General features: G+C 41.2%; 2 protein-coding genes across 2 annotated transcripts in view; one reads left to right on the top strand and one right to left on the bottom strand.

Moving 5' to 3' along the window:
* Positions 1-741: 741 nt before the first annotated feature.
* Positions 742-6,444, top strand: chpfa (chondroitin polymerizing factor a). Its single transcript, XM_015966822.3, has 4 exons — positions 742-1,160; positions 2,223-2,787; positions 4,595-4,777; positions 4,951-6,444. Exons 1-4 carry the CDS (start codon positions 871-873, stop codon positions 6,211-6,213), a joined length of 2,301 nt encoding a protein of 766 aa, XP_015822308.1. The 5' UTR covers positions 742-870; the 3' UTR covers positions 6,214-6,444.
* Positions 6,445-11,211: 4,767 nt separating this feature from the next.
* asic4a (acid-sensing (proton-gated) ion channel family member 4a) overlaps positions 11,212-18,788 on the bottom strand; it is a 195,814-nt gene continuing 188,237 nt past the window's right edge. Inside the window, exon 10 of the mRNA XM_015966821.3 lies at positions 11,212-14,931. Coding sequence (XP_015822307.1) covers positions 14,782-14,931 — 150 coding nt within the window. The 3' untranslated portion in view covers positions 11,212-14,781. The remainder of the gene's footprint in view (positions 14,932-18,788) is intronic.

Raw genomic sequence — 18,788 nt, forward strand, 5'->3', positions numbered from 1 at the left:
GGACAAAGGGCCAGTGGTGTGCGTCTGCTTAGTAATGCATTACTTATTAAACAGTTGTTAGTAGTTAAAAGTTTATTAATGCTTAATAATGCACAAAAGTTAAGAAAGGGACCCTCATTCTAAAGTGTTGCCAAATAATTAATATTGATATTTTATATGTCTGCTGCTTTGGGAGGATCAGATTGAAACACGTGTCTTAAAAAAAACGTACCTGAATTATTTCTTTCTGCAACATTTTTATGAAATATCAGTACATTCACTTTTTCACATTTTATTGTGAAACTAGAATTGATTGTAGCGTAATACAATATTTAATTACTAGGAACAAGGGACACTTTACAAGATAAAACAAGACCCAAAATATAAAACTGTTTAGAGAGTAAATATAAAGACGTATTAAGTTCATATTACATTATTTTTGCCAAACTCTGTTTATTTTAGCTTTTTATATTCGAACATCGTTTGAAGGTCGACACGTGGCTAAATGGTGAATTTAGATGGGCTCTGGCTAATATCTGGAGCACACCCACGGGACCGTGGCTCTCCAGGTCATTACCTGTCCTCTTATCGGTTAGTCGGCTCTTCTCTCCGGATATCCCTCCGCCCCGAGCAGCGGAGTAGCGGGTCCGTGTGGCTCCGCCTCAGAGTAGCCGGCGGGGAGGAGCCAGGTAGCGGCCAGACTGACACGTAACAGAGCGGCGTAAAATTTTAAGGAAGAAGCTGCGTCTTTTCTATTGACTCCGGATCACCACCACCTCCTCCTCGCGTCACACTTGATGAGCAGTTGAGGCGTCCCGGTCCTGGAGCCCCTAGGAGCGCCTCGAAAGCGACCGAAGCGGGATCGTTAGGCAGGGAGAGCCGACGCTTAAAATGAGATTTTCAGTGTTTATTTCTGTCCTGCGGTCGCTCGGCCCGGTGGTAATCGGCATTTCATTGGGCTTCACGTTGAGTTTGTTGAGCGTGAGCTGGACGGAAGAAACGTGTCCTCTCGAGAGCCAGGAGGGCGGTGATGTGACTTCAGGTCAGGATGGACTGCTCAAAGGAGCCCGAAAGCCCAACTCCGTTTCGGCCGGGAACGATGCGGAGTCCGGAGAGGATTTTGAACCAAGAATAGTCCCTTACAAACAAGTCCAGCCTGCTGCCCCAAAGAAAGTCTTCAGGTAAATTGTGCCAGCTGCTCCAGCTCACTAGAGACCACTGTAGTTTATTATAAAGTTAATTCTGGTTCAACCTAAAGTTTCACTCTAATGGAATAAATGATGATCCCTCATTATAATATAAAATAAATGTGTCGCAGGTTCATCTAACAAGCGTTGCTCACATTTTCCCAAATCTAATTCCTGTAGGAATGATGACAGAATGTGAATGAAACGTACTCACCCCCCCTGCTGTTTTCTGCTCACCAACACTGATCAGACCAGAACTGAGGCTGGACTGTATGCCCACACGCTGAAGGACATCTAACTTACGTTTTCTTCACATGCGGGCAAACATTTCCAAGAACGTATGGATAGAGACCCTGTTCGAATGTTAATTCCTGCACCCAGAGTGGCTGAACTTCATTCCAGTTCCTCAAAATATCAGTTATACCTGGAGGAAAATCAGATAAAAAACTTTGACAGGTTGACTAATTGCCAAAACTTGGTGGATAAAGAAGCATTTTTACAACTTAGACGTATATTTTTTGTCTAATCGCCAACTTTAGTATTTCAAAGTGGTCAAAACGTTCATGCCACTGAATAAGTAAGTGATTAAGTAATGATGCACCAAAGTAAAGTTCTGTTGAGGTAAAACTAATCCAGACAGTTCTAGATAAGAATGACAAAGGAAAATAGTAAATTCTCTCTGGGATTTGTAAAAATGCCTTTGCCTTTCACTTGTTGCTGGTTACTCTTCTCAGTTTCAGTGATTATTCATCAAAGAGGCGTGCCTCTATTACGGGCCGTTATTGATGCCACAGGGAATATGATGAGGAAACAAAAGGGAGGCTAGGCCGTGGGCAGTGATGAGCCGTTTAACAGGTCCAAACATGTTAAATGTTCCAAAGAGACAATGTCTTTTCATGTGTCCCAGGTTATTTAAAACGTTTTCAAGGGAAACTTGTGGTATCAGTTTATCTTCCAGGTTATAAAGGTTTTTCCTAGGACATTAGTGCTAAAGTGATTAAAGAAAAAAGTCTGTTACTCTGGAAAACCTGACACTGTCTGATGTGTTCTTTCCAGGGCTAAGTACATCAGCACAGAGTTGGGGATGCGAGAGCGCCTGTTCGTTGGGGTTCTAACATCTAAAAGCACCATCAACACTCTGGGCGTAGCTGTGAATCGCACCATAAACCACCACTTCGACACCGTGGTCTTCTTCACTGGCTCCCGCAACCGCAAAGTCCCTCACGGCATGTTTGTGGTTTCCCACGGAGACGACAGACTCATATGGAACATGTTTCAAACCATCAGATACATTTTTGATCACTACATCAATGAATATGACTGGTTCTACTTCATCCAGGACGATGCCTACACAGAAGCGGACAGGATCAAAACCCTGGTGGAGCACCTGAGTATGGATCGAGAGCTTTACCTGGGCAGGCCTGAGGAGTTCATAGGTGGGGAGATGGAAGGGAAATATTGCTATGGAGGGTTTGGGTACCTCCTGTCCCGTAGCTTACTTATACGACTCCAGCCCTTCCTGGAAAACTGCAGGAACGACATCCTGAGCTCCAGGCCAGATGAGTGGCTCGGGAGATGCATCATTGATTACACCAGCTCAAACTGCGTTAGTAAGTTCGAGGTAGGTTCACGGTAATCCTGCAAGAGATTCACAATTGTCCTTTCTTTCAGGTGGCGTAAATGGCAATGTTAAATGTTTACATCTGTTTCCTCTAGTTTAAATGTTTCAAGCTGCTGCTGGTGGTGGCGGAGCAACAGGAAGCAGTTTACGTCGGAATGAGTGTTGAACTATAGAGAAGAGATGCTTGGAGGTTGTGATTCGGAACAGCTGTGTGATCGGTTACAGCAGGGGTTCTCAGAAATACGTTACTGTCCCTTTAGAACTCATTTGTTGCCTCCGGGGCGGCACTTAACACTGACAGACAGCTATATAGAACTGTAATGACTACATTGGCAAATACATGGTATTTGTATTACAGAGTAGAGAGCTAATACCCTTTAAGTTTCCACAGCACTGGGGGGCAATGTGGAATAAGTAAACAGGCTAGGAGGGCAGAAGGTTCAGCTTAGGTTCCAGTGGTGTGAAAATCCCCCGTGGGTCAACATGCTCTGCTCCTATAATGTCATTAGCATTTAAGGTCAAACAAGCTTTGTCCCACTGCCTACAAGCCTTTTTGTGCCTTTCAGCATTTATTTTTTTTCATAATTCTTTAGGGATGCCCAAATACCAATACTAGCATTGGGTATTGGCTTGACACTATGCTTGTGTACTCATACTCACTTCTTGTATGACAAATGTCTTGTAGGACACTGTTTGTAGTTCAAACTGGATGGAAAAGACAGAAAAATTGTACTTTTTATTTTGAAGCGATGATGTCTGCTGACAGATACTGCCTTGTTGTACATGGCAAGCTAGTTTAAACAAAAGTTATTGCCCGTTTCAAATCTAAATGTAAAACTAGCATGTTGTTTCTGTTGTACCAAACCGCGACTTAGGCTAATGGAGTTTATTAGCACTCAGTATCGGCAAGTACTTAACTTATACTTGCGTTGGAAAAACGGATGATTGGTTCATCCCTTTAAGTCTTACTAGAACTACAGAACGATGACTTGTTATCCAGTACATACACAAGCCAAGAAGTTGACACGTTCATTAGATCTTTTAATGTCTTCCTTGGATTCAACCCAGAGCAGGAAGCCATCTTGGTGCACAACTGAGAGGGAGTTACTTGGTTATCTGAAGTGCCCTGAGCCAGAGGAACTTCAGTGGAGTCACTCAGATAAAGGAGAGAAGCAAGGGGGAAGTTAACAGGCCTGAAATGGTAAAGAAAACAGCTTGAACACTGAGCCAGACAACATTTTCTCTTTCCAAAAGAGAACATTGATGCCAGTTAGGCACAGACAATGCTTCGCTAAGTGTACAACTACAAGCTGTAAGCTGTTGGCAAACATTTGCAATAAAGAGGCCTCGCTGCTTAGTTGAGCAGCGTTCCTATTCTTTGTTCTTTTAATAGCTTCATCAGATTGGGTTCGCTTTTAATAATCACTCAAACCCTTTAGGTGGTGACTCTGTTTCCAGCTTGAGTGATACGATTCTGCTGCTAGGTCATACCAATTCATCTAGTTTCACTCTTAAAAATTTGTTTAAAACAATTTTTTTTTCTAATAAAGAATGAAAACTAATGACCGAAATGTTGCATTGGCTGTATTTGCAGAAGCGTTAGGTTTATTCTTGAAGAATCATTTTACTGAGCAAATTCACAAAGCTGTCCATTTGCGGTGAAGATGAACCTAAAACCGTCTCCATGGCGTCTGCTGTGTGTTGGAGAGGAAGTCACACTGCAGAACAACTGAGCTTGAAATAACATCTGGCATGTGTCTTTCATGGCATCAGACCTCGTGAAAAGACGTCTCTGTTTTCTTTTCAGGGCCTTGAGTACCACCATTACCAGCTCGGAAAAAACTATGATCCCAATAAAGAACAGAGTGAAGAGTTCAAGAAAGCTCTGACTGTTCATCCGGTGTCTGACCCTGAACAAATGTACCGGCTGCACAGATACTTCTCTGAGATTGAACTCCAAAAGACTTACGATGAGATTGCTAAGCTGCAGGTAAGCAGATTGCCCAAGAGTCACGAATCACCTGTGGGTCACACTGAGAAAATATCCTAGTTCCTTTTGTCTGACTGGTATTATTTTAGTGCCTCTACATTGATTTTTTTTCTCTCCATTGTACGTTTGGGATGAGTTAAGTATGATTTTAAACACTTTTCATCTTTTTACAGGCAGAGATAAAAAATGTCAGCATTCTCGCTTTTGAAGGCAATCGAAGTGCCCAGTGGCCTGTTGGGGTCAACCCTTCTTTTGAGCCTAAATCCCGGTTTGAAGTTCTGAAGTGGGAATACTTCACAGAAGAAGAGATTTATTCATGCATCGATGATTCTCCAAAGTGTGAGCTGCATGGCATTGATAAAATGGAAGTAGCAGATGTCATTGACACAGCTATAGAGCAGCTCAACAAGAAGTACATGCCTGTCTTACATCTTAAGAAGCAACAGCTGATTAATGGCTACAGGCGCTTCGACCCCACGAGGGGGATGGAGTACACCTTAGACCTTCAGCTTGAGGTTGTTAATCAGAAAGGTCGCAGCCGGTCCATCACCAAGAGAGTCCACCTGGTGCGACCTTTAAGCCACATAGAGATCATTCCAATGCCCTATGTCACTGAAGCTACAAGGGTTCACATCATTATACCTCTGATTTCGGAAGACCGGAGTTATGTCAACCATTTCCTGGAAGGTTTTGCCTCCAATGCCTTTGAGACGAGTGAAAATGCAGTCCTGACATTTTTGTTCATTTATGACCCGGAGGAGGCTCAACATGTGAATCACGATGATATTTTTGCCGATGTTAAGAATCAGATAAATGTTTATGAACGAAAATATCCAGCCGTGAAAATCCCGTGGATAAGTGTGAAAACAGAAATCCCATCGCAGATCAAATTCATGGACATCATCTCAAAGAAACACCCTGTTGACACTTTGTTCTTCTTGGCCCACATTAACACGAACATCAACGCAGAGTTCTTGAACCGCTGTCGCATGAACTCAATAAACAATTGGCAGGTGTTCTTTCCCATCCATTTTCAGGAATACAATTCTGACGTGGCCTATCACAACCAGCCACGTCCAGCCACGGTGGACCTGGTGAAGGACGCCGGACATTTTGACCGCAGGTCATTTGATGAAGCCTGCTTTTACAACTCAGACTACATGTCAACACGGTCTCGAATGGTGGAAGATGTCCAGGAGAATGAAGATCTTCTAGAGAGCCTGGACATCTATGAAATGTTTGTAAAGTATTCAGGTTTACATGTTTTCAGGGCAGTGGAACCTGCCTTACACCAGCAATATCGTTACCGATCCTGCAACCCAAAACTCAGTGAAGACCTCTATCACAGATGTACACTGAGCAACATGGAGGGCCTTGGCTCGCGATCCCAGCTTGCAATGCTGCTGTTTGAGCAAGAACAAGGAAACAGTACTTGAAAATGCCAGATAAAATCTGCTCCTGCACGATTTTACATGGAGGATGGGGAACGTTGAATAAGAGGCAACAAGTCTACCGCCACTTTTAAACTAAACCCTACACTTTTCATAAACACAGCCCACGTTTGAGGCAGTGGGATGTTCTCCACTGTGCTTTAAGGACTATTTGGTTTATTAGATCTCATAGCTTGTTTCTGTTATGATTGTTCTACTTTCATGAGGAAACTGAATCTTGAGTTGCTAAAAAACCAAATGCTTTTGCTTTTACAAAGTTTGGAAATTGTGTTAGGCAATTTTTTTACCACTAGAGGGGGAAAATTCAAGAGGCAGACTTGTTGTTTCGATGGTGATTTATGACGTGGCGAGCACTCCTTTTCCTAGAGCAAACTGGGCTGAAATTGGTAATGGCTTTGGTCATCACCAGGAACGGACTCCAGTGAGGTTAAGAGCATCAGAAGCAAAGTAAGAAAGGCCTTGACTTTTCCACATAACCAGCAGAAAAGGGCTACACGAGACGTTTTTTTCTACATGGAATGTATCGCATGTTTGATTCACAAACTGCTGAATGAAAATTGTGGTTCTCTACAATTTGCCAAACAATACGTGAGCTAAAGTGCTGGGTACAGCTGCTCATGATTCGGTGGTAAAATTACGAGTGGGGTGGGCAGTAAAATCAATTAACCACAACAATGAGAGGCTGTGAGTGCTAATAAACTGTTGTGGGTGTTGCTTTTCACTGGGGTCATATCCTTTAGAGAACACCCTTCAGTTTAACATCAGCTGTATTTTAAATTGGATGTTAATGTCAACCTCTGATAGATTGACATTGGTATGTTGCACCACTATTTGGGTGCCCCCCTTCTCACAAGGGCATTCTGTTTTTAAACTTTTGATACTTAACTGGTTTGAGTATTTACAAAAGTGTATCTTTGCATAATGTGCCTTTGACAAAGATCTTCCCTATGCTGCCTGTTTTTACATTGATATTTTGGTATTGCTACGACTGTTTTAAATGCATGGGAGAGTTGCTGTGGATGAAGCCTGTTACAGCTGGGAGACTGAAGAGCTTCTTGGTTTATTTAAAAAAATATGGCACACTCGGACATGTGATGAATGCAACCATCTGCAGGCTGTAAAAGTGCCTGAAAGCAGGGAGGAGTTCTCCGGGAAGTGTCTGCTGGTTTTCATAAGCAATACATGAAGTGGCTGATCACGTCGTTTTCCCCTTGAACACTTCTACTGGTACGAGAACATTTACAAGCGTAGGAGCCTTATGAATACTTTTGGGAAATCACTTTGATAAATGTCTGAATGCAAGCATTAGTTTTATAAAAGCTTTTGGTAACACTCTATAATAAGGGTCCTTTTTTAACGTTACTTATTGCATTATTAAGCATTAATAAACTATTAAATAAAGTATTAACAACTGCTTAATCACATCATGTAATACATTACTAAGCAGACACTCCCCCTGGCCCTTTGGCCTAACCTTAAGGATAGTTAACAGTAATGTTAATAAAGGGACCCTTTGTTTAGTAATGCTTAATAATGCACTAAGTAACGTTAATAAAAGGACCCTTATTGTGAAGTGTTACCAAGTTTTCAACTGAAGTAAGGTATTTCAATATTTTGTTTATCTGTTCCAAAGTACTTTAGTCTGTTTCATAATTTCAATGTCTTTGTCCTCAAGTTGTCGGGATGTCTGCTCTCTTCCAGATGTTTTGTGAAATGCGGTAGGAGGTTATGGATGTAGTGGTACTGAACAACATTTAAGTTATTAGTAGATTATAATGTGCAATACTACAGACGATACAGCTGAGTTGGCAGCTCCTAATGGACAAAACTATTATTTTCAAAGACATTTTTGACTCAAGTGCAGCGGCGTGTACATCACAGTGCTGTCCGTGACTCATACCTTCTGTTTGATGCAAAGTGAATACACTGTAATTTCTTCGACAGGCCCTTATAATGTATTCTGCTCTCACTAGACACTTTTTTCTCCTTCAAATTTACTTTGATATGCATAAGACCAAGCAGACTCCTTTTATTTAACCATAATTGGATTTAATATACAGTATGTGTTGGTTGGATGCACTACAGCAGCAGTGGTGGTCCCTAAGCAGTGTTTTTACTGTATTATATGCCATGTGAACACAGAGCATTGAGGTTGTTTTTTAGTAACTTTTTTCTTTTTTAACGCATCTCTTTTTTTCAAACATGAGAGCAGTTTTTTTTCTTGTGGCAGTGCACCTGCTAGCCTAGGATGAATGTTTAATAAGGATTGGAAATTGAGTCTTCCAACAAAAAGAATCACTGTGAAAGGAGGCTGAGATTACAATATGAAGTTACTGAGTTGTGTTTTTCTTTGCCTTCTGTAGATATGAAAGGCCTGAAATAAAGGGAGAAGGCAGAATAATGGTCCTGTTTTGTTTCCATAGCCAACATCGCTGAGCGAAGGCTCCTTCGTATTTTTGTCCATAATTTATTTATCTGTCACATCTCCTGAATTACACCGATTCTTAATACTTCTGCACTAACAGAGGCTTTCATGACATTCTTTGTACATTTATAAAACTTCTTATAGGTATTTTATTTTTGTTTGTTAGTTTTTTCATAGCAAGTTATATTTTATTATATTTTTGGCAAAATCGTATGGAAAAAGCACATGCGTTATTGTATTTTGTGGTCCCAAAATCATGTCATGAGTTGTGTGTATTTTACTTGTTACATTAATTCACTGCGGAAAACAGAAAATAACCAAGGCTGAAGTTTTTAATGTCCACGGGTACTCCGAAAGAAAGAAAACCAAAGCAGTCCAGTTTTGTTAATGCACATGACAAGTAACTAAGTGCTGTAATTCTGAATAAACTGTGAATTATTGTAATTTAAAAAAATAAAGATTTTTTAAAGTATATATGCTTGATTTAATTGTTTGCAACTTTAAAACATAGGAATAAAATGGGGTTTGCTTTTCACCTACAAATTCCAGTTTGTCCTTTAGGTGTCAGCATAAGAACACGTTTCCTGTCTGCACCACAGGTTCAAGACCTGCCTATTATTAACAGGGAAGTGCACGACGGCTGCTACTAAACATAGAAAAATCCCATTTCCAACACGTGGAAATATTAGTTTTTGTTCCTTCTGACTTGTTCTTCCAAAGACTGCTGTCAACATTCCTGCTCGTGTTCGAGCCGAGGTATTCCTGATGTCTGGGTTGGGTAAAAACAGGGAAAATGTTGCGACCTTAATTACAGCTTTAGTTATTTCGAGGGTCTACATGCACAGCCCTTAGGCATGCTGTAAAACCACATAACTACAGAGCAGTAGGGTTTTAATTGTTAGTCATTATTTTGTACTTCGTTTCACGTTCAATCCCAGGACTTTCTCTTCCCTCGTGGGCACACAGTTGTTTCAAGTCCCAAAGACACTGGCACTGGAAAAGAAGGAATAATTTCTCGCCCTTTTATTGTTTTAAACTCTGTGGGTCACCTTGACAATACTGAAGCAATATTACACAAGTTAGGGGAAACAGGAACCGTTTTGACTTTAAAATTGTCCCATTTTGCTCAAAAACAACAAAAATCATATTTATATAATAAAAAAAAATTAGAGTTTCTTTCAGCATAAACCTTAATTGCCATATTCACATTTAAAAAATCCTCTCTAACTTTGGAAAAATTAACACAAGATCCAACATTTACACATGAGTAAGGAATGTTTTTGTGCTGGGATGGTCCATTTCTGTTAGATACGGGAAGACATTTCTCTTTGTGAAACTTGACAGGAGCTTGCATCAACTTCAGCTTGTGTTCTTTTCCCAAGCAACATTTGGTGTACAGAAAAAAAAGTATAATTAAAGTGGACCGCACTGAGAAACCGTTTTTTATGTATTATTTTAGAAAATGATTAGTCACTCCGAGCTATTCACTAGTGATGGGAATTCCGGCTCTTTTTAAAGAGCCGGCTCTTTCGGCTCCCAAGTGGCTCCTCAGATTTTCTGTTGCGTAGAGTACATTTATAACCAAAATAATGCTAAACTATATGTAAAATAATTTACTAATGTAAAAAAAAAAAGCAATATATTAAATATTTATCATTTCTATGGATTTAATAACTGAACACTTTAAGAAATCTCCACTTTCCGACTGCTGGCGCTCATTTTCTTCGTCGCACTCTCCTCCCTCTCGCTCACCTTTTTCCTCCTCCTCATTCCCTCTCGTCTCCCTCCTCCCGCATGTGCTCTGCTGTGTATCTGTCTGAGTCTGATCCTCCCTCTTCCCCGTCCCTACTGCTCTGTGTGTGGATAGTCTGGACACGCAGTTACACATGTTGACCATTCGCCTGTAGCTTTCACCAAGGCAAGGGGGGGAGGGGAGGGGGCGGCTCCCAATGACGAGCCGGCTCCCGTCGTTCACTTCAAAGAGCCGGCTCTTAGAGCCGGTTCGTTCGCGACTGACACATCACTACTATTCATGCAGGCTAAGCATGAAAATATTCTTCTACACATCTCCTGCATCATCTTAAAGAATAGACAGTGAAACTCTAGGATTTAAAACAGATCTACGTCACACTGTCACTATATTCATGAACTCACTCATCTTAACTCACTTTGTGGAAAGCTGTTGATGGTTTAGCATCCAGGAAACACTTCTTCTTGGCTAGTAGAAGCTAAACGTTAGCATTAGCAACTTCACCACACAGCAGAATTCCTCCATGCTTGTGTTATTTGTGGAGATACAACATCAACGTGGCAGAGCAAACAAATCAGTGATAGAGTCATGTTGATGTTACCAGTCAGAGGTGAAATGTGTAAATATCTACAAATTCTGTTGTCTGAAGCTACTTTCTTTTCTGGCTGAAATCTCAGCGCTGAAACAGGCACACCTGAGCCCCCCCCCCCCCCCTCCCCCCCCGAGTACAACTTACAAGGTGTCCGTTTCTACTATACCACTGATGTTTTATCTCCACAGATACCACAAGTCTGTAGAAGCTTCTTCTGTGTGGTTGAGTTGCTGTTGTTAACGGTTAGCTTCTGCTAGCCAAGATGTTCAATGCAGTTTCCTGGATGGAAAAAGAACCGCCTTCCCCATCATGAGCCAAGATGAGTGAGTCCAAGTGACCATTTGATGCAGATCTGGCCGGCTTTTAAAATTCTAGCATTTCATCATTTATTTTCTATCAGAAGCTAATTCAGGAGATAGGTGCAGGACACCATTTTCATGTTCAGCCTGCAAGAAAAACTCAAAGTGACTGTTTATAATAAAAAATACGTAAAAATGGTTTCTCAGTGAAGGACGACTTAAGAGTATTTATTTATTTGGGTTTATTTTTTTTTAGAGTTCGACACCTTTAAACAAAATGTCAGATACTTCGAATTTACCACCCCTGGCCAGTGAGATTCAGTTTACTTTATTTATATTGAAATAAGCACATACAGGGTAGACGCTGTGAGTGGAAGATGGGAACTCGGATAAGAAGCTTGAGGAATTCCAGTAACGTGAGCTACATGTCAAGGATTAGAAGTGTTCCCCCGTTACACATCACACACACATACACACACATACACACACACACACACACACACACACACACACACACACACACACACACACACACACACACACACACACACACACACACACACACACACACACACCTACGCACACATCTGATGTTAAATAAGCTCTTCAAGCTCACCAATCTGTCATCTAAAAAGGTTTTGGACTCAGAATTAGCTAAGTTGGGTCTTAATGTGCCGCTGATGAACATTTTTATTTATTTATTTTTCATACATTGACTCCATTCAAGTAAAAAAGGTAGAGTGATAATTCTGTCCTGCATTCAGCTCGACACCCCGGCCCTGGTGTGACTTCTCTGAGGATAGCTACAATTATTGATGACAGAGGGGAAGATTGCTATGCATAGCCCGTACAGGATGCCATCAGAGACCGTGATTGGGAACCTTTTGAAAATGTCAAAGTGACACATGATTATGAATATTAAACAGCCATGTATAGCACATGATTACTGGGAAGAAGGAGGGGATTTGAGAGATGGAGACAGGAATCTCATTGTGAGCCGTAGAGATTCATGGCGAAACTGCAGCAACAGCATATATCAGTCAAATTAACAGGAAAAGAAATTCAGTCATGTATTGACACAGAATTAAATAGATTATATATTTTTAAATTAGATTGTCTGCCAACGTGTGTCCCATCTTATTTGTTTCCTCATGTTTTGATTCTCTTAAAATTTTAATTTTTTAGACCTTTGCATGAACAGAATAACATAAATGACTCGTTCCAGTCCAAACTGCAGCATTTTTCTTCTCGTGCTGGAAATGTTCACCCAAACAAAACCATTTCTGGTGACTCATAGGTTACACAGAGGTGACGGCACATATTTCAACACGTGGACTGATGACGACTTAAGTCATTGATAAGCACAAATAAATCAAGTTTGTTTATTTCCTGCAAACGAATGAAGACGCTGCAAAACGGAAAATGTGACCCAGTGAGTCAGAAAGCTCTGTTTGTCTTTTCTATTGAATAGTTTCCATTGCAGAAACTAAATATCTATAATCTGCAAGTGTTTTACCCTTTTGTGGAAAAAAAGATGGGGGCATTTTGTGCTATGAGCAGAATGTGAGAAAAGACTAAAGAAATGCTTCCAGGGTCTTCTGAAAAACTAACCAGCCCAAAGAATTTGGGCTATTCTTGAGCTTAGCTCCTTGACATATTTAATAAAGTGATGGGAATGTTTTAAAAAGATGGCCAAAAATGTTTTAATGAAATAACTCTTGAACAAATTTCTGAAAAGCCCCAACTTCATTAATCTAAAAGTGTTTCTCTTGTGGTGACAAAGGCCAAAAGGGGCCAACTTGACCTTGTGATTACAAAAATAGAAGAAATGAGTGAATCCACGTGCTCATAATTACATGTCAGCTCCATTTTTAAAACTTGTGCTCTTAAAATCCACCATGGCCTCGTCCCGTATCTTCAAGCTTAAACCAATAAGGATGCACCAAACTTTGAAACAACGTTTATTTTACAGAACTGTTTGCCTCTCCAGAGCTGGATTCAGCAGATAAAAAAAAAACACTTAGCGCTCCCGCTAACCTCTCTAATTCCAACCCTCCATTTTTTAATGGATCAGCTTAGCCGAGTCGCGTCACTTTAATGTGCTCAGTCATGTGTGCAAAATGTTAAAGTATGCAAGCAAACACACACACACACACACACACGCACACACACGCACGCACGCACACACACACACACACACACACACGCACACACACACACACACACACACACACACACACACACTTGCACGCGCACCGGTGCCAGGTTCACCCTGTAAATAGCTGCTGTGCTTTTGCAGTGGTTCTGGGCCACATCTGAAGGAAATGACTTTGCAAAAGAAGGTAAATCCTCTCTTATTGCTTATGTTAGCAGAAAGTTGTGTTCCCATTTCCAACCAAAACAAAAGGTGGATGGAGGGCAGAAACCAATAGAATTAGACAAATAATTCAAGTACAACTGAAAACATGACGTCTCTCATTCATGTGGAACAGTTGTTTTGTAAAAAGCAGAACATATAAAAGGAGACCACGTTGAGGATTCATGTCCATTCAGTCCCTTGTTGTTACCTGGATGAAGTGTGCTGATGTTTGGCAGTCCTGTACAGTAATTGTTACAATCGTGATTGCTATTTTCATATAAAAATCTTTTCTAAAATGTATAAATAACTCAAATGGATATTACATAAGTATATATTAAATAAATATAAACAACAACCATTAAAACATACCCTTTTCTGATGTGATGTACAAGTACACAGCTACTCTCTAACACCTTAACCACAAAGCAGACAAGATGTACGGTGGAAAGATGCCGCTAGTTCCCCAGAGTCGTATTTTTCACCCTAAATTATTTCACTCTCACATCAGATGTCTAACACGAGTCGGGTTTTCTTACTGAAGTACTGTCTGCTTGTATACAATACTGAACATATAGATCGTAATATCTCTAAATAATTACATAATTTGTCATGTGTAATGCTCGACGTGGTACGGCTTCATGGAGAAGTAGACTGAGGAGCATCAGATGTGTTAATATAGACAGAATAATGACCAGAATATAGAAACTGAATAAATAAACCATCTTTTTTTTCTTGTAGAGAACAAACTGGATCAAGGTGACATGCAGTTCTGCTCTCATTCCTTTTGCGGTGACCATATACCAAAAAGTTCGTCCTGTAATCAAAAAGTATCAGGGCTGAAAGTGAAGCAGGTCAGAGTTGAGCAGGATCCCATTCAGAGTGAGAGAAGAGAAATAACAAAATAAAAAAAAAAAGGGCGAAAAGAAGAAGCTGTGTCCGATTTGTGCCTATACTGTCCGTACGAGTGGTTTGTTAGCAGCACAAGTTTGGTGTCTGACTTTGGCTGTAGCTTTTCCTCTGGTGACAGCAAGGAAATGGTGGAAATGGGGAGACGTCTGTTTATTGATCTCAACACAGAAAACGTTCCTATCGTGTGTTGTCACCAGAATTGGAAACAAAGATTGTCTTTTAGCAAGCAAAGTCCTCAAACACCCCATGATGTCCAGCACGATGGTGGTGGGGGTGAGGGTGGGGGTGCAGGTGAGGTTGGTGGTGATTGGGGAGAATCGTGTTGGCGTATGCCCCGTCTGGGTGACTCCGTGTCATGTCATCTGGCTCCTGTTGGAAAGAGAAATATAAACTAAATACTGTTAAACAAACAGATGTAAATTCGCTTTTTAGGTTTGTTTCCACTATCTGAACTCCCAGGTAATTTTACCAGACCTTCACGAGGTGTCTCCATTTCATCGGACCGGCCCAAATGGACCACTTTCTGGATATTTCCGAGACCATCCATTACCCGGACTGGAGTATGTACTCCGAAAAGGTCCAGTAGAGTCATTAGGCAGGACTTGCGGTTAAATAATACTGACTGGTTGTAACTCGGGTAAATGATCTCAACCAATGTTGCCAAAAAACTGGTATTGACGAAAATAAAAGAGTTGCTTAAGAGGCTGAATGGAAGGGAAAAAGGATCAGCAGTGCTAGTGCTTTTTAGACTAGCCGTTTCTAAACTCCTGAAGCCAAAACCTGGCTAAGAAATCTCCCAACAGCGGCATAATTTACGCTGCTTTGTGGTCTCTTAAAGTGACAGTGTGTAATTTTTCTGGTGATAGCGGGCAGTAGACACCTAAATCGTTGCAACCAAGCAGTATTTTTGTGTTAGAGTAAGACCTTACCAACGAATACCCATTAGGGTCAAAAAGCCCTGGGGAGTGTAAACTTTAGCGAAATAACAAGCACATCAGACTCCCTTTCATCACTGGCAACAAGTGAAGAGGTAAATGTGTAAAACAACAACATTTAAGAATGACGAAAGTTTTGTAACCGTTTGTTACAAATCAGTAAATGCATTTTGTCCTCATGGGCTCCTGTAGAAGGAAACATGACATCTAAAATGGCGTTACCCTGAGACTAAGACCCACTCCCATGTACTTTAGACCTGATTTTTATGGTTATATGTTATGAGGCTGCCAATATTTTTCAACAACTGGGCATCATCTCATTCATTTTCAACAACATTATGAAGAATATTTCCAGAAATTAATGTTATAAACTACACATTGTCTCTTTAAAGAGCACCATTTATTTCTAGTGACTAAACACAGCCACTATCACCTTCCTCTGAATGACACAAAATACAAAGTAATTTGACAGAATAAAACTTTTTAAATGTAATTAATGTCTGTGGAGGCCTTTTGGAACTAATACATGATGTTACTCACTACAGAAAAAGTCACAGTATCTTAGCAAAGTCCTGAAATGGACAATTTTTAATGGAGACAACAGCCAAGAGGACTGAAGCTTGGTTTATGCTTGACGCATTTACTTTCCGCTTGGTGATGCGGCTCGCGGATGGAACGCGCTTCACAACTTGCAGCGTTTATGGTTCATGCGGCTTGTCTCTGCGGGGAGCCAATATTCTCCCAAACTGTAGGGGGCAGCATGGAGCTCTACGGCATGCATCCATCACTACACCATAGTAGAAGTAAAAATTACTGTTGTTTACAACATGGCATTCCAGCATTTTTAACAGCATCCTCATCTTTTCCGACAGTGCGAGCTATTTCTCTCCAAGAATTATTAACAACGTGTGGATCATGGTGATCTTTGAGAGCTGAATGATACAAATGTCTGTATTTACGAACCTCTGCCATACCAGTTCTTGTCAGTCCGCCATGTTTTTCCGCGTCTGACTGTCCACGAGGTTAGAAAATGTCTTAGGTGCGCGGTGCGGAAATTTTGGGCCGTGCGAAGGGGCGTGGTTGTTTAAATGACGTAATTCGCTGCGCGGAGCCGTGCGAACCTCGCGGACGCGTCAAGCATAAACCACCCTTAAGCCATCGCATCCCCCCCCCACCACCACCACCTTTACCCCTCCCAGAAATTTCCCGGAACTCCAATAGGGAGCCTAAGCCATGTCCATCTACTTACGGACCATGGGTCCCTGGAAAAACAAAAAAATGAATGCAAGTCAATGGGGATAAAAACGTTATTTTCTAATTCCGCTTGTTATGTGCCATGGATTTCACATATGATGTCCATGAATTTTAAATACGCATTTTGATACGAAGAATGTGCTTATTTTTGAACAAGCGGAAATGTTATTTTAGGTTTTGTGCGAAAATAAGTCCAGGACTACAAATACGCATCACGAAAGTGACATCATTGAACCAGACACAGAGAAAAACAGAAGGAAAATGGCCGTAAGTTCAGCAAACTTAAAATCCTTCCTTCAGGAGGCAAAAACCCCCCACCATAAATCAGGCCATGTGGTACGTAGCTACAGTCAGGTCCATAAATATTGGGACATCGACACAATTCTAACGTTTTTGGCTCTATACACCACCACAATGGATATCAAATGAAACTAACAAGATGTGCTTTAACTGCAGACTTTCAGCTTTTATTTGAGGGTATTTACATCCAAATCAGGTGAACGGTGTAGGAATTACAACAGTTTGCATATGTGCCTCCCACTTGTTAAGGGACCAAAAGTAATGGGACAGAATAAGAACCATAAATTAAACTTATACATTTCAATACTTGGTTGCAAATCCTTTGCAGTCAATTACAGCCTGAAGCCTGGAACACATAGACATCACCAGACGTTGGGTTTCATCCCTGGTGATGCTAGGCCTCTACTTCAACAGTCTTCAGTTCCTGCTTGTTCCTGGGGCATTTTCCCTTCAGTTTTGTCTTCAGTAAGTGAAATGCAAACTCAATCGGATTCAGGTCAGGTGATTGACTTGGCCATTGGAAAACAGTCCACTTCTTTCCCTTCAAAAACTCTTTGGTTGCTTTTGCAGTATGCTTTGGGTCATTGTCCATCTGCACAGTGAAGCGCCGCCCAATGAGTTCTGAGGCATTTGGCTGAATATGAGGAGATAATATTGCCCGAAACACTTCAGAATTTATCGTGCTGCTTTTGTCAGCAGTCACATCATCAATAAATACAAGAGAACCAGTTCCACTGGCAGCCATACATGCCCACGCCATGACACTTCCATCACCATGCTCCACTGATGAGGTGGTATGCTTAGGATCATGAGCAGTTCCTTTCCGTCTCCATACTCTTCTCTTCCCATCACTCTGGTACAAGTTGGTCTTGGTCTCATCTGTCCATAGGACGTTGTTCCAGAACTGTGAAGGCTTTTTTTAGATGTTGTTTGGCAAACTCTAATCTGGCCTTCCTGTTTTGGGGCTCACCAATGGTTTACATCTTGTGGTGAACCCTCTGTATTCACACTGCTGGAGTCTTCTCTTGATTGTTGACTTTGACACAGACACACCTACCACGTGGAGAGTGTTCTTGATCTGGCCAACTGTTGTGAAGGGTGTTTTCTTCACCAGGGAAGGGATTCTTTGGTCATCCACCACTGTTGCTTTCCATGGTCTTCCGGGTCTTTTGGTGTTGCTGAGCTCACCGGTGCATTCCTTCTTTTTGAGAATGTTCCAAACTGTTGTTCTGGCCACGCCTACTGTTTTTGCTATCTCTCTGATAGGTTTCTTTTATTTTTTCAGCCTAATGATGGCTTGCTTCACTGATAGTGACATCTCTTTGGATCTTATCTTGACAGTTGACAGCAACAGATTCCAAATGCAAATAGCACATTTGAAATGAACTCTGGACCTTTTACCTGCTCATTGTAATTGGGATAATGAGGGAATAACACACACCTGGCCATGGAACAGCCGAGAAGCCAATTGTCCCATTACTTTTGGTCCCTTAACAAGTGGGAGGAGGCACATATGCAAACTGTTGTAATTCCTACACCGTTCACCTGATTTGGATGTCAATACCCACAAATAAAAGCTGACCATCTGCAGTTAAAGCACATGTTGGTCATTTCATTTGATATCCATTGTGGTGGTGTATAGAGCCAAAAATGTTAGCATTGTGTCCATGTCCCAATATTTATGGACCTGACTGTAGAGGAGAAGAGATCCTGTCATAAATGCAACGTGCTGATGTC

Source organism: Nothobranchius furzeri, chromosome 14 (assembly GCF_043380555.1).
Source record: "Nothobranchius furzeri strain GRZ-AD chromosome 14, NfurGRZ-RIMD1, whole genome shotgun sequence".
Taxonomy (NCBI): domain Eukaryota; kingdom Metazoa; phylum Chordata; class Actinopteri; order Cyprinodontiformes; family Nothobranchiidae; genus Nothobranchius; species Nothobranchius furzeri.